Source organism: Rhinopithecus roxellana, chromosome 3, assembly GCF_007565055.1.
Source record: "Rhinopithecus roxellana isolate Shanxi Qingling chromosome 3, ASM756505v1, whole genome shotgun sequence".
Lineage (NCBI taxonomy): Eukaryota > Metazoa > Chordata > Mammalia > Primates > Cercopithecidae > Rhinopithecus > Rhinopithecus roxellana.
The window spans coordinates 19,941,011-19,963,297 of NC_044551.1; the positions used below are offsets into that span (position 1 = coordinate 19,941,011).

Consider the following 22,287-nt stretch of genomic DNA (forward strand, 5'->3'; position numbering starts at 1 on the left):
TTTCAAATCAGAAGCTTTATGTGTTCAATGAGTAAATGTAATGCATAAAAGCCTATGTAATGTAATGAAAAATCTATGTAATGCATAAAAATTGCCTATAATGACACATACCAAATGGAATAATTCTGAGAACAAGGAAGTTGGAGAATGGATTTTTCTTTTTTTTTTTTTTGAGACGGAGTATCGCTCTGTCGCCCAGGCTGGAGTGCAGTGGCGCAATCTCAGCTCACTGCAAGCTCCGCCTCCCGGGTTCCCGCCATTCTCCTGCCTCAGCCTCCTGAGTAGCTGGGACTACAGGCGCCCGCCACCACACCCGGCTAATTTTTTGTATTTTTAGTAGAGACGGGGTTTCACCGTGTTAGCCAGGATGGTCTTGATCTCTTGTCCTCCTGCTCTGCCCTCCTCACCTCCCAAAGTGTTGGGATTATAGCCGTGAGCCACCGCGCCCAGCCGAGAACGGATTTTTGAAATGACTATGACTGGAGCCTCATCTGGGCTCCCCATTTACAGCTTCCTCCATTGCAGGATGCCTTGCAAGGCACCAGTGAAATTAATACAATTTATTCTTAATTTGCAATTTATTCACTTGATCATACATAAAAGGTTTATTGTATTTTATTTCTCATAGATTTTCCAGAGTCTGAAAAATTAACTTTGTTTATTGCAAACATGTGGCATGATGTATTTCTCTCTCAATCGGTGATTAATAAAGCAATGCAGTTAGTTGCCAGGCAACGTGCTAAAGGAGAGGTTCTGAACTGCTTGAGAGCTTTTCTTAATTGGGAAAAGGTGAGCTTTATTTCTATTTCTTACAGTACCTTACTTTTAGATATTAAATAGATATTATTTTGTTGTGTATTTAGTTTTATATTAGTTCATAGGCATTTTCTTCTTTCTAAATCTTTTAAAATTTAATCAGTTTAACCTAAGCTTATTCATTTTGTTCATTAAGTATGCATGGGACATTCGAGGAAGAATTGTAGACCAAAGGATTGTGTTAATTAATAATTTGTTTTGTACACTAGTTTGTGACTGATGAAACCCACACATAGGTATATATGTTTAAAAGTCTCAGAGAAGCTACAGAATGATTCAGTTCTTCAATAGATACTTAGGTAAAAAAAAAATAATGTATTTCAGTTTTTTCCTATTAGGACTTTTAAAAATCTAATATGCTTTATTTTTCTTTCTAGTTGGTGGAATTTGTTTTTGTGCTAACTACTTTGTTCCCGTGTTATCTTTTATTATTTTTAGTTATTGGTATGTTAAAGTAAGTGTGTCTAGATGGGTGTTCTTTCCTCATTTTATTTCATTTGTTCATTTTATCTAATGAGAATCTAACTACCAGTAGCAGACTTCAAGAAGAGGTACTGAAGCCAGTGATATTGATTTTTAAATTTTATTTTGTTTTTAATGAGCATGTATTTCCTCTTCTAAAAACTCCCCTTGGTTTATGTGTGGAGCAGAATTTTATATACTGTTTTGCCTTTTTTTATTATTACTTTTGATGTTAGTATTTGTTAGGCTTTTATTTTTTATAAAACATAAAGGAAAGAGCTTTTGGTGGTCAAAAGTTAGGTAAATATTAAAAAGCAAGTTTGTAATGATCTCTTCATCAATCTGTCTAGACACAACAGAGTACATTCATGTGAGCTATTGTGATAAATTCTAGTCTGTCACTTTGTGTCAGGAGAGACATCCCGACTCCTACCGATGGATACCAGCAACCACATATATATCTGCTCCAGAGGGTTACTAGCCTCCGGAGGGTTACCTGCTTCTGGAAGGTTACCTGCCTCCAGAGAGTTACCTGCTTTGAGGGTTACTGCCTTCAGAGGGTTACCTGTTCCCAGAGAGTTACCTGCCTCCAGAGTTACCTGTTCCCAGAGGGTTACCTGCCTCCAGAGCATTACCTGCCTCAAGAGAGTTAACTGTTCCCAGAGGGTTACCTGTTCCCAGAGAGTTACCTGCCTCCAGAGTTACCTGTTCCCAGAGGGTTACCTGCCCCCAGGGGGTTTCCTGTTCCTAGAGAGTTACCTGTGTCTGGAGAGTTACTTGCCTCTAGAGGGTTACCTGCCCCCAGGGGGTTTCCTGTTCCTAGAGAGTTACCTGTGTCTGGAGAGTTACTTGCCTCTAGAGGGTTACCTGCCTTCAGAATGTTATCTGCCCAGGCTGTTCCTGCTCTCACTTGGTCTTTCTGCTTGCACACTAGAGCCCATCTCCTTTCACCTGTTCAGAAATAAGCAGGATATGGTTAAAAAGACATTACTTATGAAGAACATACCATTTTAGTAAATGTATTTGCTAAGTATTGTGTCAAATAAAAATACATAGTCAAAGCTTTAAGAAAGGGAGAAATACTTGGGGAATAAAACCCCATTATATTAGAGGATTTCCAAATGCTTGCTTACAGAATTAAAAATCTAGTAAACAAAAATGAGGACATAGTACAATTCATTAATTTAAAAAGTAAATGTGTATGAAGAATATTTTTTATTTATGACACATTTACACAAATGATGAATTGACCACATGAAAACATTAGTTTTAAAGTAAAGATTTCACACTCAAAATTCCCTGGTAATAATTCAGTAAAATTTAACAGAAAAAAAATTCAAAATATTTACATTTACTTTGAAATTGAGACATCCATTCGTAGACAATCTGGGAACAAATAAAATATGAAAAGTAAAATCACAGTCTTAAAAGTCAATGAAAAAGTAAACTCAGAATCAAAGTTCTGTAGCTTTTTTGGAAAACATGTACTCATTAAAGTATCTTAAATGTCTTAGTTGTTTAGCAGAAAATAAATGAAGTTAACTGCTACTCATCTTCAACATTAGAAATATAACAAGGGAACCAGAGAAAAAGAATAAATTTTAGGAGATAGTAGTAATGAAGTGGAAAAGAAACAGAAACACATAGAAGATGTGCTTTTAAAAAATGCTGACAACATAGATAGCTGATGCAGATCAGCAAAAACAAAAGAGCAAAAATAGTGAAGATGTGAAATGGGAAAGTAGACATATAGGACACAGAATGAGAAGACGACTATCTGCAGTAGATTTGGAAACGGTGATTTCCTGGCAAAATGCAAATGATCAAAATTGGCTTTGGGGTAGAAAACTTGAAAAGACTGGTTGAAAAGATAATTAAAACTTTTCTGTACAAAGACATGTATAGATTCCACCTGAGTTTTAATCTAATCTTTAAAGAACCAAGTAACTAATCTATTTTAAGCATGAGGAAAAACTGAAAGCCTTCTGTTCATTTCTAATAATAAAACCCAATTAAAAATGCTATAAGAAGGGAAAAGCCAGTTTTTAGTGAGTCACTTAGATGTAAGAAGTGTCACTAAACAGGAGATTTCAGTAATGTATTCAAACAATAATACTGTATAACTAAATAGAGTTTATCCTGATAAAACAAGGAGAATTCAGAATCAGAAAATCAATACATTACTGAATTAAAGAAGAAACCCCCATGGGATTATTCCTAGACTAGGAAATAGGAGGCAACTTATTAAATATAATACTGCTAGTTAACAAGAAATCAGTAGTAGTATCTTCAGTGTAAATTTTGAAATTATTTCAGTTTTTAAAATCATGAGTTAGCGATTCCTGCTGTAACCATGGTGGGAAGTATTTCCCTGTGTTGGGTTCTTCAAGGTGGTTCCTCCTGCAAGTTTTTCTGGTGGAGCTGATAAAATCTTTAAGGATGCTCTATATGTAGAAGTGACGTCTTGGTTTAAATTACTGCTGAATTTTAAAGTTGTAAATTTATAAACCTTTTTAAAAAGCCTTTAAACTCATGAGTCTTGTTTCATTTATAAATCAATTAATTGTTAACAAAGTAAGAATGTGTTCACTTTGGCCATTGATTAATGTTAGTTAACTCATGTATTTAACAGATTAACATTTCCTAAATAATCTTATTTACAAATTTCAGTACGTTAATTATCTTAAAACTTTAAACATATTCATAAACTTAAGATATATTCTTCAAAAACAAAGTAGGCCTTCAAGTCTAATAAGCATAATCTTCCTAAGCACTTACGCAACTCTTGAGTATAAAAAGTCAAATTGAGAATGTAGAATATGAGTTGTAATAAATATTCAAACAATGTTTACAAACTTAATTACATTCTGTTAAACACGTCTAATTAAAATTATGATTCTAATACCAAATACTTCCAATTACAGCCACACGTGAAACACAGGAGATTCTCAGCACTTTTATGGAGCATGTATTGTATACATGCCGATTATCCCATGTTCACAATTGCTACAAAATGTAAAATAGATACTCAAAAAAGTGAATATATGGATTTGATTTCTTTCATATCAAAGTTTATTTTTGCATCTCCTCAGGTTGCAAAGTCACTGATTTTTCTGAGTGGGAAATATTTGCCATTCTGGCTGAGTTTTGGTTATCAGGTGTATTACTTTGAACCATGATTTGGCTGTGGAGTATCGCATAGAAACCTTAAGACTTAGAACCTTTCAGTAGACAGGTTCTGAAAGGTTCGCTTACTGAGCCCTTCTAGTAATAAAGCAAATTTCCAAGCCCAAGCCTTTTCTTGTATTACGTATATTGAGTATTGTATCTGTATTATTTTTATAATAAAACTCTCAAGCAGTGCTGGTGGAAACGGGAAAAGGCATGACTACTTTGCAAAGTTGTTGGGCACCTTCTTATAAAGTTAAACCAGTTCTTGGCCAAAGGCCCAGGAAGGAGTTCCACTCTCAGGTATTTTCAAGAGAAGTGAAATTTACATCCTCACAAAGGCTTGTACATGAATACTCATAGCAACATTAACAGTAGTCAAAAGTGAATTGATAAACAGTAATATATCCTTATAATTGGTTACTATTCAGCAGTAAAAAGTGTTCAAACTACTCTTTCATGCAACACTGGATAAATATCACAACACATTATACACAGGTGTGAAAAAAGCCAGAAGTAAGAATTCATTACTCTCTGATTCAGTTTTATGAATTTCTTGAAAAGGCAGACTGATACTCAATGTCAGAAAAATAATATAATTTAAATAATTTTCAGAGGTTTGTTTTTGTAATTATAACTAGCTTTCTAACTTTAATTCTCTTGAGTTGATGAAACTGTGCTTTCCTATCTGGATTACAGGTAAGCTGTTTTCTGCCTGATTGAATCCTGCATCCTGCCTATATAGCTTTTTAATCTGGCTCATCCAAGTACTGTTGTGTCATCATTCTATAACTAAGATAAACATGGTCAAACTGTTTTGAAAAGCTATTTCTGATTAAATGATTAGTCATCGAATGCTTATTGTAGTCTTTTAGATAACTAAGGTAAGATGCATTATATGTGAAACTCCAGATTTTATTTTATTTCTTTTCATTTGCTAGAATGCCCCGGTAGATGTTGGCTTCATGGTTTCTAAGCTGCTTTTGACCATACAGTTATGTCCAAAAACAGAATTTCAATCTAGTGAAAAATTTGGTGAAGACCTAAGTGATAACACTTGGGAATACATATTTGCCATTGATCTGCTCTGCTGCCATCAGAAGTGGATCTGGACACATGATAACATCATAAGGTTAGTTATTTTACTAACTTAAATAAAGATGTGTTATTGTAAGGTTGAGTTGTTGAATGCTGAATTGTGGTTTGAATAATTTTTGTTGTTTAAGCATGTAAGGCAGATGAAACATTTACAAATGACACTGCTTTTATTTTGTAAGAGTTAATAAAACTACCCTTAAGATACCTTCATCATGGCCGGGCATGGTGGCTCACGCCTGTAATCCCAGCATTTTGGGAGGCCGAGGTGGGTGGATCACGAGGTCAGGAGATCGAGACCATCCTGGCTAACACAGTGAAACCCCATCTCTACTAAAAATACCAAAAATTAGCCGGGCGTGGTGGCGGGCGTCTGTAGTCCCAGCTACTCGGGAGGCTGAGGCAGGAGAATGGTGTGAACCCTGGAGGTGGAGCTTGCAGTGAACCGAGATCGCGTCACTGCACTCCAACCTGGGCGACAGAGCAAGACTCCGTCTCAAAAAAAAAAAAAAAAAAAAAAGCTACCTTCATCACTATGACATTTTCTTGCTTTATTTTCCTTTAATACCTGTCACTAGTTTTTGTTCAATTCTGCTATTATCAGCTCTCCCCAATAGAAATGACTCTGGAGGGGCAGAGGGTGGCCTTGTTTGGATCGTGGCATATCCCCAGCATGTGGAACAGTGCCCACACAAGGGGAGCACCTGGCCAATGTATGTTGAATGAAATTATCATTATCGTAATATACAGATACTCACAAAACCTAAAGGGAAGAGAAATATTCAGAATTATAAATTAGCAGCTCCTCCCACCTGGGAGAAAATTAAGCTCCCAGGCATTCATTATATGTAGTAAATTAACTTTTCTCTCTGTGTTTATAATTCTGGCAATAGCTTTATACCATCTCTGGGAGAATGGAGAAAATTGTCACTCAAATAACTTTTCTGTAGGTATTAATTTTCTTGTGGAACCCTGGCTGAGAAAGGCTGGTTTAAGGGAGTTGGTGACATTAAAAAGGATGCATCAAAGGTTTGATAATCCATACCCTTGAGATACTTGAAGCTGTGGGAATTACCTTGTCCAAGGATCTGTGTGTGTCCAAGGATGCGTGTTACTCTTGTTCATCATCTTGACACTAAGGAAAGATTAGACATCTGAATGTCAGACAGTAAGGAATCAAATCATGGCACTCCTCTATGAGATGATAGCTATATTAAAACACGTAGCTATGAATGGATTACTATGTATTGACATAGAAAAGTATTTCCCAGTCTGTTACTAAATAAGAAAATGACAGAACAGTCTATCCAGTGCCAGTCTGTATAATGATGTGTCAGGACCTACTGTGGGCCTCAGCTTTCTGAATCCTCATGGGAACCCACGAGGCAGGGGCCCTGTTGGCCCCAGTTATGCTTGAAGAGGCCAGGGCTGGTGCCCGTCAGAGATGCTTTGTCCACAGTCCCTGCACTCATGGTGAAGATGTCAGCAAACATGAGGATCTCCACCTGAGCAACTGCAGATCCTGCTCCCTTCCTCAGCGCTGGTGGCTCTCTACAGGTTGTTTACATCCATAGAGAGTGGGGGAGTATCTAGAAGAAAAGACAGAATTAGAAGAGTAATAATGATCTGAGACTGAGTTTGGAGTGCTTTTAATTTTCATTTTTCTTTTGTCTACATTAAACTTTTCTAGTGATACTTGATGAATGCCATGAAAGAAGTAGATACATTTTTGAAAAAATAGAAGACAAAGAGGAATTGGCACTGTTTTCAGTCAGTGGAAAGTTTCTTTTATCCATCTAAAGTGTTACTTGATTACTGAAGTTACAGTTTTCCTCTGGCTTAGCTCTTTTTACATGCACAGCTTTATTTGTCTGTGATCCTACTAGGTAACTTGGCTTCTAAAACACAGGGGCTGCTTTTGCACCCGGAGAGTCCAAGTGAAAACTCAGGCTCTACCACTTCCTAGTTCTGGGACACTGGGGTTGCTGTTCAGTTTCTCTGTCCAAAGCCTTGTTCAGAAGAGTTAGAACAAGATGCAAGCACTGAATTTCCAGCCACGTTAAAGCTAGCGTGGGCACAGCCATGCCGTTGGAGAAGATGTGAGCATCCAGTATCTATTCTCACTTGAACTTACAGTGTTAGATCCTCAGCAATTACCCTCTTTCACTAATTGCTTAAGGATCATTTATAAGATAAGTTATTAATATTATTTGAGTGATGATGAGCATACATCTTTTCTTGTTGCTGTTTTATAGTAAGGAGCTGTGGCCTGTAATGGATAAGTGGATAAAATACAGAAAAGGACATGCGAACATTGCGTATACTCCTGATATTATTATAGCCTCAATACTGAGGCTGATTGGTAAGTTATCTGTTTTTTTATTATTTTTTCTTGTTATTGATGATATCTTGGTGCAAGGGTAGGGGGTAACTGTATAATAATATATGTTGACTTTGAAAATGTTCCGTAACGACTGATTTTACAACCATCAGAGTAGATACTTTTGTGCTTTCAAGTCAGTCTTCTTTCTCTTTTCTTATAAATTAGTGTTTTATTCATCTTTTTCAGAGGTTTTTTCATGTTAGTACATTTTAGTTATAACTGAGCTCTTTTTAGATGCTAATACTAATACACATAAACACTAGGATATATAAGTTACTATAAATTATATTGTAGTTTCATTTGGTTTCTAAAATAAGGATTGTATTAAGCCATTCTTGCATTGCTATAAAATACTACCTGAGATGGGATAATTTATAAAGAGGTTTCATTGGCTCACAGTTCTGCAGGCTTTATAGGAAGTAGAGTGCTGGCACCTGCTTGGCTTCTGGGGAATTCTTAGGGAGCTTTCAATCATGGTTGAAGGTGATGAGGGAACAGACACATCACATATGTAAAGCAGGAGCAAATGAGGAGTAGTGGGGAGGTGTCACATACTTTTAAATGACCAGATCTCCTGTGAACTCAGAGCAAGAGCTTGCTCACCACAGGCATGGCCCAAGGCATTCATGAGGGATCCACTCCCATGATCCAGACACCTCCCACCAGGCCCCACCTCCAGCACTGGGGATTATAGTTCAATGTGAGATTTGGGTGGGGACAGATAACACAAACTATATCCAGGATATCTTCACACCACCTGCCCCAGTGTTTTCATACTTGTCTGTTAAGGGTCACTTAAATGAATTACAGAAGTTAAATGATTGTTTAAAAATAATTTAAATGAGACATGGATCCTTCTTAATCTCATATTTAAAGAGGACCTCAGTGGCCATTTGGTTCTCCTTCCTTATTTCCTGATAATTGTTAGTTTTTGTTTTTACTTAACTCCTATGAATCTTTATTTTTATTTTTACTTATTTTTTTGTTCTGTCTCGTCTTCAACAAGCTGCTGTTGAGGCCCTGCAGAATTATCAATGATAAGATCTATTATTTAGAAAGATGTCTTAGATACAAAAAACCCTTCAGAAAAATCAGTGAATCCAGGAGCTGGGTTTTTGAAAAGATTAACAAAATACACCACTAGCCAGACTAATAAAGAAGAAAAGGGACAAGAATCAAATAGACACAATAAAAAATGATAAAGGGGATATCACCACTGATTCCACAGAAATATAAACTGCCATCAGAGAATACTGTAAACACCTTTATGCAAATAAACTAGAAAATCTAGAAGAAATGGATAAATTCCTGGACACATGCACCCTACCAAGACTAAACCAGAAAGAAGTAGAATCCCTGAATAGACCGATAACAAGTTCTGAAATTGAGGCAGTGATTAATAGCCTACAAACCAAAAAAGCCCAGGACCAGACGGATTCACAGCCAAATTTTACCAGAGGTGCAAAGAGGAGCTGGTACCATTCCTTCTGAAACTATTCCAAACAATAGAGAAAGAAAGAATCCTCCTTAACTTATTTTAGGAGGCCAGCATCATCCTGGTACCAAAACCTGGCAGAAACAAAACAGAAAAAGAAAATTTCAGACCAGTGTCTCTATTGAACATCGATGTGAAAATCCTCAATAAAGTACTAGCAAACCAAATCCAGCAGCACATCAAAAAGCTTATCCACCACAATCAAGTCAGCTTTATCCCTGGGATGCAAGGCTGGTTCAGCATATGCAAATCAATAAACGTAATCCATCCCATAAACAGAACCAATGACAAAAACCACATGATTATCTCAATAGATGCCAAAAAAGGCCTTCAATAAAATTTCAACATCCCTTCATGCTAAAAACTCTCAAACTAGATATTGATGGAACATAACATAATTAGAGCTATTTATGACAAATCCACAGCTAGTATCATATTGAATGGGCAAAAGCTGGAAGCATTCCCTTTGAAAACCGGCACAAGGCAAGGATGCCCTCACTCACCACTCCTATTCAACATAGTATTGGAAGTTCTGGCCAGGCCAGTCGGGCAAGAGAAAGAAATAAAGGGTATTTACATAGGAAGTCAAATTGTCTGTTTGTAGATGACATGATTGTATATTTAGAAAACCCCATTGTCTCAGCCCAAAAACTCTTTAAGCAGATAAGCAACTTCAGCAGAGTCTCAGGATACAAAATCAGTGTGCAAAAATCAGTCATTCCTATATTCCAATAATAGACAAGCATAGAGCCAAATCATGAGTGAAATCCCATTCACAGTTGCTACAAAGAGAATGAAATATCTAGGAATACAGCTTACAAGGGATGTGAAGGAACTCTTCAAGGAGAACTACAAACCACTACTCGAGTAAAAAGGACACAAATGGAAAAACATTGCATGCTCATGGATAGGAAGAATCAATACCATGAAAATGGCCATACTGCCCAGAGTAATTTATAGATTCAATGCTATTTCCATCAAACTACCACTGACTTTCTATGCGGAATTAGAAAAAAAACTACTTTAAATTTCATATGGAACTGAAAAAAAGCTCATATAGCCAAGACAGTCATAAGCAAAAAGAACAAAGCTGGAAGTGTCACACTAGACTTCAAACTATACTAAAAGGCTACAGTAACCAAAACAGCATGCTACTGGCACCAAAACAGACATATAGACCAATGGAACAGAACAGAGACCTCAGAAATAACACCACACATCTACAACCATCTGATCTTTGACAAACCTGATAAAAACAAGCAATGAGGAAAGGATTCCCTATTTAATAAATGGTGCTGGGAAAACTGGCTAGCCATATGCACAAAACTGAAATTGGAACCTTTCCTTACACCTTATACAAAAATTAAATCAAGATGGATTGAAGACTTAATGTAAAACTCAAAACCATAAAAACCCTAAAAGAAAACCTAGGCAGTACCATTCAGGACATAGGCATGGGCAAAGACTTCTTGACTAAAACGCCAAAAACAATTGCAACAAAAGCCAAAATTGACAAGTGGGATCTAATTAAACTAAAGAGTTTCTTCACAGCAAAAGAAACTACCATCAGAATGAACAGGCAACCTACAGAATGGGAGAAATTTTTTGCAATGTGTCCATCTGAAAAAGGTCCAATATCCAGAATCTACAAGGAATGTAAACAAATTTACAAGAGAAAAACAACCCTATCAAAAAGTGGGCAAAGGATATGAACAGACACTTCTCTAAAGAAGACATTTATGCAGCCAACAAACATGAAAAAAAGCTCATCGTTCATTGGTTGTTAGAGAAGCGCAAATCAAAACCACTATGAGGTACCATCTCATGTCAGTTAGGATGGTGATCATTAAAAAGTCAGGAAACAACAGATGCTGGTGAGGCTGTGGGGACATAGGAACACTTTATAACACTGTTGGTGGGAGTGTGAATTAGTTCAAACATTGTGGAAGACAGTGTGGTGATTTCTCAAGGATCTAGAACCAGAAATAACATTTGACCCAGCAATCTCACTAGTGGGTATGTATCCAAAGGATTATAAATCATTCTACTATAAAGACACATGCACATGTATCTTTATTGCAGCATTGTTTACAATAGCAAAGACTTGGAACCAACCCAAATGTCCATCAGTGATAGACTGGATAAAGAAAATGTGGCACATAATATACCATGGAATACTATGTAGCCATAAAAATGAGTGTATGCCCTTTGCAGGGACATGAATGAAGCCGGAAGCCATCATTCTCAGCAAACTAACACAGGAACAGAAAACCAAACACTTCATGTTCTCACTCATAAGTGGGAGTTGAACAGTGAGAACACATGGACATGGGAACATCACACACTGGGGCCTGTCAGGGCGTCGGGGGTAAGGGGAGGGAGAGCATTAGGACAAATACCTGTGGGACTTAAAACCTAGCTAATGGGTTGATGGGTGCAGCAAACCGTCATGGCACATGTGTACCTATGTAACAAACCTGTACGTTCTGCACGTGTATCCTAGAACTTCAAAAAGAAAGCTCTCTTAATTTTGACCTGATTTCTGTATCTGCAGCATGTATTCTTTGCCCCTGGGGAATATGAAATAAGCTTCATCCAATTTCTGCATTATAGCCCTTAGATACTTTGAAGACAGTTATGACTTTTAAATATCTTTGGATTTTTCTTAATTAAAACTCAAAGATAGCATCATTTGCAATAAGGTTAGTGTTTGAGAATACGTTATATAAGTGAGTCTAAAAATAGATCACAGTAGGCAATACCCTGTGAATTTTGTTACTGTATCGGCAAATTTGCATTCCTCCTCTGTGTGTACTTTGCATGCAAATATAGCAACATTGCCCTAAGTAAATAAAATGATTCTAGACAAAAACTTGGTTACAAAGTAGACACCAAATTTCACTGGAAATAACCAATAATACACTTGGAGATAAGTTACCAAACAAGAGGATAGGAGAACCAAATGATTGCCAAAGACTAGGAATTCAGAAGAGATGTATCAGAAGATAAACAGAGGCACAGAAGTGGAAATGAAGAAACTAGGCCACGTGGTGCACAGGTTCAAAACTGTTTTGCTGAATTCCTCAGTTCAAGATAACCCTCAACAGCAATTTCCATTCTAGCTGTGGAGCACTAGGGAACACAGGAAGGTCAGTGACGGCGTTCCCAGCAGTTAGGTGACATCCGTGTATCTGGAAATGCTGATTTCAGCAGCAGCTTCTCTTACGAATTCAGGAAAAAATGCTCATGCTTTTGACTCATTCTAAATTGTGAAATCTTTTTGAGAGTTAAAAAAAGTCAGAAGAGATGTTTTAAGGTGTAAATAAATATGTTATCCTAGATAATCTGTGGAATTTTCAAAACAATAGGGTATTTTTTTAGTCACACTTTAAAATATGGTGATTTTTTTTGGTTCTTGTTTTAGTGGTTGTGTTTCTGTATTGGTTAATCTTGAGAAGAAATGAATGAAGATTGTGTTTTTTGTGCTCAGCAGCCTCATATAACAGCGGAAGCAGCCTCTTTGCATTTTAGAGGGGGTCAGCTGGACATGTGATTTATCTTGGTGTCTTCTCCAGTGTCTCTTCTAATTAGTGTTTATCTTCTGGGGTTACCAAATTTGGCTGGCCATCCAAATTGCCTGAGAAGCTTTTTAAAAAACACAGATTCTCAGGCTCCATCTTCCGAGGTTCTGATAGTGTTAGGGTTGTGTCTGCAAAGCTCTGTAGGCATGCTCATGAAATAATGGGTTTGGAAAAGAGAATGATTGCCATAAATAAAACAGTATACACAGTCATTGACCGCATAACAATGTTTTCATCAGCAGTGGGGCACATACCAGAAGGTGATCTCAGAAGATGATAATACCTTGTTTTCCTGTACTCTTTCTATGTTTAGATACACAGATGCTTACCAAAGTGTTACAGTTGCCTCCAGTATTCGGTACAGGAACATGCTGTACAGATTTGTATGGCCTAGGTGTGTAGTGGGCTGCTCCGTCTGCGTTTGTGGAAGTGTACTGTAGGATAATGTTTGTCCAAGGACACAATCTCCTAAAAGATGAATTTCTTAAAATGTGATCTCCTGGCTAAGCAACCTGTAACTGTACTTTACCTTTCATTTAGATGTCACAAAACTCTTTTAAAGAAAACTATTTAAGATTATATACTTTCAAATATGTACCTTAAAATATGTGAATTAAGAATATGTTAATAGTTTATTTAAAAAGAAGGGTGTGTAATTGTAGGGAGAAAATATGGCTTGTAATTTTATTCAAATCAAGTCTAGTTTATTCTTTCAATCTTTAAAATTCTGGCTGTTGAGAGCCAAATAATTTATGACTTTAATAATATGTATTATTTAGAGTAATAAATGCATACTTATACAATTAAGAGTGATATACAATACAATTATATGTTATAGAGAATAAGAATAATGTGTAATTAACATAATATATATAATTGACAATACCATGTACTAAAATGCTTATAAACATATAAAAGCAGTTCAGAGGATGGATAATTAGCATAAGGTCGAAATAAGAGCAAAGTCAGGAAGAATAAGCCCTTCCCAGGTCTGCTGATGAAGTCGTGTGCATGAGCAAGATGAATGTGGGGAGGCTGGAGAACAACCTAGCGGGCCGCCATGTGTGCACAGGTGTGCCAGCACAGGAGAGGAGCAGCAGAGCCTGGTCCTGCCTGTCCTTTTGGTGCCGTGGCACTATACGCAGGAGATGAGACTCAGAACCAGGCAGCTGCTGGGTGACAAGGATAGTGGTGTGGGCTGAGGGCAAGGGGTGAAAGTGAGTGAGGCCTGCTGTTTAGGCCTGGCAGATTTCTCAGAAATGACATTAATACCCTCACTCCCCAACACACACACATACACACAAAAACACACTCATCTGGATTGGGAGTTTTAATTGTTCCTAAGGAGAAACTGTTAGTGAACTTCCTTGCCATTTCTGAATCTGACCTTGACTGAAAAATTGAGTAAAAGTGATATAATGATATTAACTTAAGTCACACGCTAATCTTCATAAAATAAAGGAATTGTCTTTATTCTTTTTTGTTGTTTTTTTGAGACGGAGTTTCACTCTTGTTGCCCAGGCTGGAGTGCAATGGCGCCGTCTCGGCTCACCACAACCTCCGCCTCCCAGGTTCAAGCAATTCTCTTGCCTCTCAGCCTCCTGAGTAGCTGGGATTACAGGCATGCGCCAGCACGCCCGGCTAATTTTTTGTAGTTTTTTTTTAGTGGAGACAGAGTTTCTCCATGTTGGTCAGGCTGATCTCGAACTCCCAGCCTCGGGTGATCCACCTGCCTTGGCCTCCCAAAGTGCTGGGATTACAAGTGTGAGCCACCGTACCCGGCCTCTGTCTATTCTTAATTCAAAATCTGCACATCCTATTAATGAGATTTTTACTCCATGGACAATAAAAGAGTTTTATGTCAGTGAGACTTGCGTTTTCTAATGTTGGATTCAGGTGTGAGCGTTGCTAACAGCAAATGGCCACAGGATTAGTACATGGGGTTTAACTCCAACCTACCTTAATGATAAACTGTTAAAAAGCATTTTGTGGAATGTTCAAATTGCTCTAGAGTCACAGAAATGTGGTGGAGAATAGAAACTCATCTCACTGCAGTGCTCAGTTCTTGGCAGAGCAGAGGCCTGGAAAGATTAAGCCCTTGTCTGAGGCCATACAGTGGAAAGGTAGCAAAATTGGGACAGAAATTTGCCTACCACTGGATTCAGTGGTTGTAGAATACCATCTTTCTGCCCCAGAGAGCTTTTACAATCCTGAATAATTTGCCCCTCCTAGTATTAACTGGAACCTAGAGCTAGAAAAAGACTGTGTCACATGTCAGGTTTCTGCAGGTCAGACTGAATTAGCCATTATTCGGTGATTTCTATCCATTCTCTTGGCAGATCTGTTAGCTTTCCTTCGAAATTGTGTCAGCTCACCATTTCTTTGCAAACTTGCATCCAAAAATTTAAATGAAAACCCTGCTGTCTTTATCTTCTAATTAGTGTTTATTGGAAGGGTCTGTCCTGTAGACTTACTTCGTGTGCAAGCCTCAGCTCTCCTCCAGCTCCCTTGACCGTGCTGGGGATTGCATTGTCATGGATGTTGAGATTAGCTCTACATTTCTTATTTGTATTCTAATACAGCTGGATGGCCCTGGGCATCCTCACATACCTTCTGTGGGGAGCTCTTCCTCCATCATAGCCAATCTGTCATCTCTGTCGTGTCATTGTATATTGAGTCTTTTTCCCCAAATCATCTACTAGACTCATGATTTCCTCTTATTTTACTCCTTAGCTCCATTAATTTAAATCACTTATAAAACTGAATTTCATTAAGCGCTTTTAATTGAAAGAAAGAGATCCATTATAACATGATTATGTATTTCCTGGGAACGCATGCACATCCCATGATTGAATAAGGCCATAGCTGTGTTGGATGCACATCCCTTTCTCTGCTGTTAGTCATACATTTAATATCCGTGGTAGATTGTTTCAGAGGACAGATCCAGTGGTATGCTGTTAGCAGTTTAATCTAATTGCAAAGAGATATTTGAAAGTGGTCAGTAACCTGAAATTTCTGATTTCTGAAGTAAATTACTTTTCAATTTCCTAGGCTTCCTAAAAATTATTCAGATATTTACAGTGTCATCTTAAATTGGGAGTTATCCTAATATTCTTTGATCAGTAATTATTTACTGAGCATCTGTTGTGTATCACAATATTCAGGCTGCACATACCTAACACTAAGCTAGTTCCTGTAGAGGTTACAAAGTAATACAAATTACTTAAGTGCCCCATGCCTCAGTTTCTCCACATTTAAAATAGAGATGAAACTCTCATACTGGATTCACATACAGACCTGTGGGACGTTTGTAGTATTGAGAGATAACGTGAACACAGAACACTGAGCATACAATATGATATTGTTGTAAAAGCACATCCAAGATATGTTCCGCAATGCTCCTACTGAAGAGTCAAAAGAAGATGAGGACTTGCCTGGATGGAGGGAACGGGATTCCACTTTGAATCAAGTTCTCATCCATACGAGAGCTCCTGGAGTAAGAGAAGGCTCCAAGTGTAGAGGAATTGGGGGGAATGATGCCATTCTGCTTGCTTTAGCCTTTAATGAATTTGGTTGCCCTGTGATCTCAATCTTTGGATCTTTGGTTCTCATACCTGTTAGTTATCGTTGAGAACCCTGAAAGAACTTTCGTTACTCCAGGTTATATCTATCTGTATTCACTGTGTTAGTAATTAAAAACTGAGAAATTGTTTATTTAGTTATTCATTTATAATGAACAGTAATGAACCCATAAATGACATTTTTAATGAAAGGTAACTATATTTCCAAAACAAAAAATAATGGGAATCGCATTGCCTTGCTGCAGACCTTTGTACTGTCTGGTTTGATAGAAGATGGCTGATTTTTCATTATCTGTTCTGCATTCAGTCCCATTTGTTTTTCATATTCGTAAGACTGAATGTATGAAGAAAACTCATTCTCATACAAGTATGTAGTTGATGGCAGAATCTTTTATTAGCCTTTTCAAATATGGATATTCTTTTTTGATACTACAATAAAACTCAACAAGTAGTAGTTTCTTAAAGGTTACTTGAAGTGTGAAATCTGAAATGCTGCAGTGAACTTTTTGTACCTTGTTTTTTTTGTTGTTGTTGTTTTGTTTGTTTGTTTGTTTGTTTGAGACGGAGTCTCACTCTGTGGCCCAGGCTGGAGTGCAGTGGCCGGATCTCAGCTCACTACAAGCTCCGCCTACCGAGTTTACGCCATTCTCCTGCCTCAGCCTCCCGAGTAGCTGGGACTACAGGCGCCCGCCACATCGCCCGGCTAGTTTTTTGTATTTTTTTAGTAGAGACGGGGTTTCACCATGTTCGCCAGGATGGTCTCAATCTCCTGACCTCGTGATCCGCCCGTCTTGGCCTCCCAAAGTGCTGGGATTACAGGCTTGAGCCACCGCGCCCGGCCTGTACCTTGTTATACTAGAATCCACTGAGCTAGCTTAAATGTCGAAGGGATCCTTTTGCCCAGTTATGATTTTGTAACCTGCATTATTCACTTGGAAAATAATTGATTGACATAGATATTCCAAATGCCAACAATACCCAAAAAACACGTTTAATGTCACCAGTCTCGTCACAGAAAAGTCTTAAATATTGTAAAGGTGTCAAGCTCAGGGTAACTGATGAAAATTGTTCCAAACTTAATTTTGCTTAAAAGCTCAAATGTTGTTGACCACGAGGATAAAGTTCCTTTAAGTTACAGGTTCACTTTGTTTATTGTTGAAAAAAATCTGCCTTGTTCCAGTTAGCCATAGTTTGTCAGTTCTTTCAATCAAAAGTGGTGCCCTATGAGAAAAAAGGCGCCTGATTTCATTCACAACACAAACAATTGGATAAGTGCATTTCTTCACAACAGCCAGTGCACTCAGTGTACGGGGGAGTGCTTCCTGTGCCGTCTACAGCATGGTACAGAGTTCTGTGTTTAGGGGTCCAGGTTTAGTGAGAGTAGTTGCAACTAAGTGAACTTGGCTTTTTGACTGTGAGCACCTGGCAATGGGGAATAACTCCCATTTAGCGAGGTGCCACTGTTTGGACTTGCACTCAGAGTCCAGTAGTTTCATCTGCTGTGGCTTTTGCACCATCAGACCACATGTCAGCACTGGGAGGAAGGCACAGAACTTCTTAGCATTGTTGTGAAGTAGTTTGACTTAGAGGACTCTAAGGTTTCTGCAGACTACATTTGAGAATTACTGCTCTGTGGTATAATAGCAGTTGCCAAAAGTGAGACCAGAAATACATATTTTTGGTGGTACCATAGTCTTATCTTGGATCTGTTAACTTAATAGAAGTCAGGCGTTTCACATTGGTCCTAGTGAAACCATTCTTTCTTCTAACTTCTGTTTATTCCATTGTAACTTGGAAAGCAGCACATTGTATATCATCTGCATAGGTGAATGCAAGAAGAAATGATGAGGCATTTGATCACTTCCTGTAAGAGAAATGGACCTTTAAATTCTGAGGAGAAGTTAATCAACATTTAACTGGACTGTTTCCATTTTGTTTTGTTTCCCCTAGGTCGTTTAGGCCAGTTGGGTTTGAAAGAAGGATTTCCATCTGCTGTGAAAAACATTAGTTCGGTTATCGGTATGTTTATACAGCATGCTCACGATGAAGGTAAAACTTACATCTAGTAAAATTACTTTCAAGTAACTTGTGTTTCTCATAGTTAAACCTTTTTTGGGGTCCTTACTGTGTGCTGTGCTCTGTGCTTCGTTTGCTGCCTCATAGATGAGGGAATATTTGCAAAACATTCCGGCATTAATATTGGAATGTGTGTGTGGATTTTGTGGTGGTGTTTGTTTACTTAAATGAAAGTCATTTGCCCTGTTGGGCACTGCTTCCCTAAGGTGGAAGAAACTCTCTTTTCCTGCGGCTAACATTCTGCCTCTAAAACTCTGTACTGTGTGATCCCTGACAAGTGACTTAACCTGGGCTCTCTGCGAGGCCTCCTGGGTGGAGCTGTGTCTTGATGGAATGAAATCAGTGATGCACAGGTATCACAGAGTACTTAGCATCATCAGGAGAGAGCTTGGAAACCTGGAAACCTTGTGAGCAAGGCTTCCTAGTGGGGATTTCTGTTATCATTTACATATTGCATAGCATGTGATTTTATGTCTTTTGTGGGAGAAGCTTAAAGTCACTCTTATAAGGGATGAATCTAGTTTTTATTTTGAATATTGTAGAATCAAGGAATAATACAGTTAAGCAGCATCACATCAGAAATGCACAAAGTGACATTTTCAATACTGTATAACACCCAAGATGATCTTAACATGGTAGGTTCTTTGTCTTCAGCTTTCAGTGGAAGACTGGATATTGAACTTCATGAGAACAGCGTTTCTCATTAAGCTGCTTTCTCTGAAATACCTTCTTTCACTTTAGGATAGCTGCTGAAGTGGTGCACATTTCTTCCATATGACAGTGTTCTCTTTTACAATTGAGGTTGTATATTGACATAAGAGAAAGTAGCCAGAATAATGGCTGATGGGTTGTCTAGCCAACAGATGCAGATTAACTTTGCTACTAGGGTGGGTGTAACCTCGAAGCTGTGGTAATCCTCGTCCCCATGAGGGAGGAGGAGGAGCTGATGTTGGGACCTGCTATAGATTAGACCCTGTGCATGGCACTGCCCCACAGCCTAATCCCCAAGACAGCCATCTGCATGGATGGCCTTGTCCTTCTTATATACGGGAGGAAACCAAAGCTCAGAGAGAAGAGTGATTTGCTGAAGGTGAGGCTAGGAAGTGCCGTCCCTGCTGTTTGCCCAGGTCTGTCCCTCTCCAGAGCTAGCTCTTTAAATAGTGCCACATGTTCTTATTTATTAAAATTCTTTTTAACCTCTTGTGTTTCTCTTACTGTTAAACTTTTTTATTTGTTTGAGTCATGGCCTTACAATGTACCCCATGCTCTATGCTTTCTCATTGCTTGTCGTCTATGGCGGAGGAAGTAATTTTCAGAGCTGCAGTTCTGCCTGCATTTTCAGCATTAATGTTTGAATGTGTGGGCTTTTGTATTGTTTGAAATGGTCTAGTTTGCCCTGTTGGAGAAGACTGAGATACACATTGATTATATCTTATTTGAAATGCTTGGGACCAGAAGTGTTTTAGACTTCAGATTTTCTTAGATTTTGGAGTATTTCCTTTATATTTACGAGTTGAACATCCCTAATCAGAATGCTTCCTTTGTGGGTCATGTTGGTGCTCCAAAAGTTTCAGCTTTGGAGCATTTTGGATTTCAGATTTTTGGAGTAGGAACACATGACCTATATATAGTTAATAAACTTTAACTCCTAAATTGTTTAACCTAAATTATTTAAATACATTAAATTTTAACTAAATTAAATTTTAATAACTCTAAAATAAACTTACCTTAAAAGAGAACTGTGATAATATACTGTAATGTATAACCTAGCTATAATTTAGAATCACACTATACTGTAGTTTTTGAAAGTATGGTATGGTTAAAAAAAAAAAAAAAGCTTTTCATTATAGCTCATTTTATTATGCTTTTTCATTTCCAAAGTCCATTTATAAATACTTCCTGTGGATATCTCATAGAGTCATGTGTTTAATGAATGTTTTAGGATCACATTTTATTAAAACTTAAATATGAGAGTGTGATCCTTCCAGAACTGTTTTGGGAAGCTTAGTGGTGGCCATGGGTGACTGGGATCTTTGAGGCCCTCTCCCTTTTACAAACACACCAGCAGTCCTCAGGACACTGCTGGGGCCAGGAAACCACAGACAGCTACTGTCAGGCTTTTTTAATTTTTTATTTGTGGACGGGTCTTAAATGAATTTTTTTATTGTGGGTTTTTAAAAATATTTAATTTTCATTGCTGGCAGAAAGCATTCTGTTATTTGAATAGTATTCCAGTAGTTTACATCACTAAAATTTTGGATAACAGATACTTTCTTGTCTTATGACTGATTTGAAATTTCTTTTCAGATATACCATGGGGTATACAGTTAGCAGCTGTGTATGCTCTTTGTGACTTGAGTCCCAGCAATCCAGCAGAAATTTCGAAGATCCTGGAAGCTTGGCGGAGAGAGGCCTCCAAAAGCGTTCCGTCTGCGATTGTCAGCTGCTTAGAGGAAGTCAGTGCCCTGAGCACGGAGGAGCTTGGCTGACCCGGGATGCCACTGAGGCTTGAGAAGTGCCTTGACACATTTTGAACACAAATAGTTTGATCAGCTTTGAGAACACAAAGGGAGGTTTAAAAACGAAAGACATAAAATAGAACAGATCAGAGGCTCTCCTTATTGTTTGGCAAGGAGACAGGAGAAACAAGCAGTCGCATAGTCGTTTTTCCCTAAATCTCATACATTTCACTTAAGGCTGTCGTGATCTGTGACATATGGGTTATATTATTGTGTCTTTGTCAAACAACAAAAACTTGAACTTAGCCCTTTTTTTGCTGCAGAAAGTGTCCTTTTAGTGGCTTTTTAAAATTGAGTGGCATTTTATAATAAACTTACCAATATAAAAACATGATTTGGTTCCTTAGCTATTGTTGGACTTGTGCTCCAATGAGTGACTAGGAAAAAATAAATTGGCAAAAAGTTAGAGTTTTCTGCTATCTTAGCTGGAAATGAGCTGCAAAAGTTTTTCTCAAGATGTAGTGCGTAATTGATCAGAGCAAAACATGGAGAGCCCTTTGCAGAAACCCACTTTAATGCATTTTCTTCATATCCCTAAAGTTCCTTAAAAATACGTGACAATGTATCAGGAAGAGGAGAACTGAAGAGTAGAAGTTCCCTTGCAGATTTTTTTATCAGTGACATGTAAATGAGCAACTCACAGATGAGCGCAGGCAGAGCTCTGTGTGCCGTGTACATATGGACCGTGCTATGATGTGTCTCACATTTGATGATATTCCACTTTCGGAATTTTAGTATTTGTATATAGAAAATGGGTTTAATAACTCACCATGGTTTTGATTTGTCTTATATTCGTTATTTCTTAAAACTCTTGTATGTGTTTTTATAATAAAAAATAAAAGTAAGCCATGGATATTACTGTTCTGATTATTAGAATGAAACTGGGTGTTACTTCTGTTCTACCAAGGGTGAAGAAGGCACCTAATCGAAGAAGAAAATGGTCATTCCTAAGGAGACTTGCCTTCTGGGGATATAAACATTGCATTGCCGGTACTTGCCTGGCTTTGAGTATTTACGGAGATGCTCTTTAGTGATACCAGATGCCAGATAATTAAGTGCTTGCAGGCCCTCATGATTGGATTTTTTTTTTTTCATTACAATTGCTGCCCTT

The 22,287-nt window shown here is 37.9% G+C and overlaps 1 protein-coding gene across 1 annotated transcript in view; it reads left to right on the forward strand.

Moving 5' to 3' along the window:
* Positions 1-22,031, forward strand: part of ICE1 (interactor of little elongation complex ELL subunit 1) — a 66,869-nt gene extending 44,838 nt beyond the window's left edge. Inside the window, exons 15-19 of the mRNA XM_010376017.2 lie at positions 629-789; positions 5,388-5,578; positions 7,797-7,903; positions 18,532-18,630; positions 20,965-22,031. Coding sequence (XP_010374319.2) covers positions 629-789; positions 5,388-5,578; positions 7,797-7,903; positions 18,532-18,630; positions 20,965-21,146 — 740 coding nt within the window. The 3' untranslated portion in view covers positions 21,147-22,031. The remainder of the gene's footprint in view (positions 1-628; positions 790-5,387; positions 5,579-7,796; positions 7,904-18,531; positions 18,631-20,964) is intronic.
* The last annotated feature ends 256 nt before the right edge of the window (positions 22,032-22,287 follow it).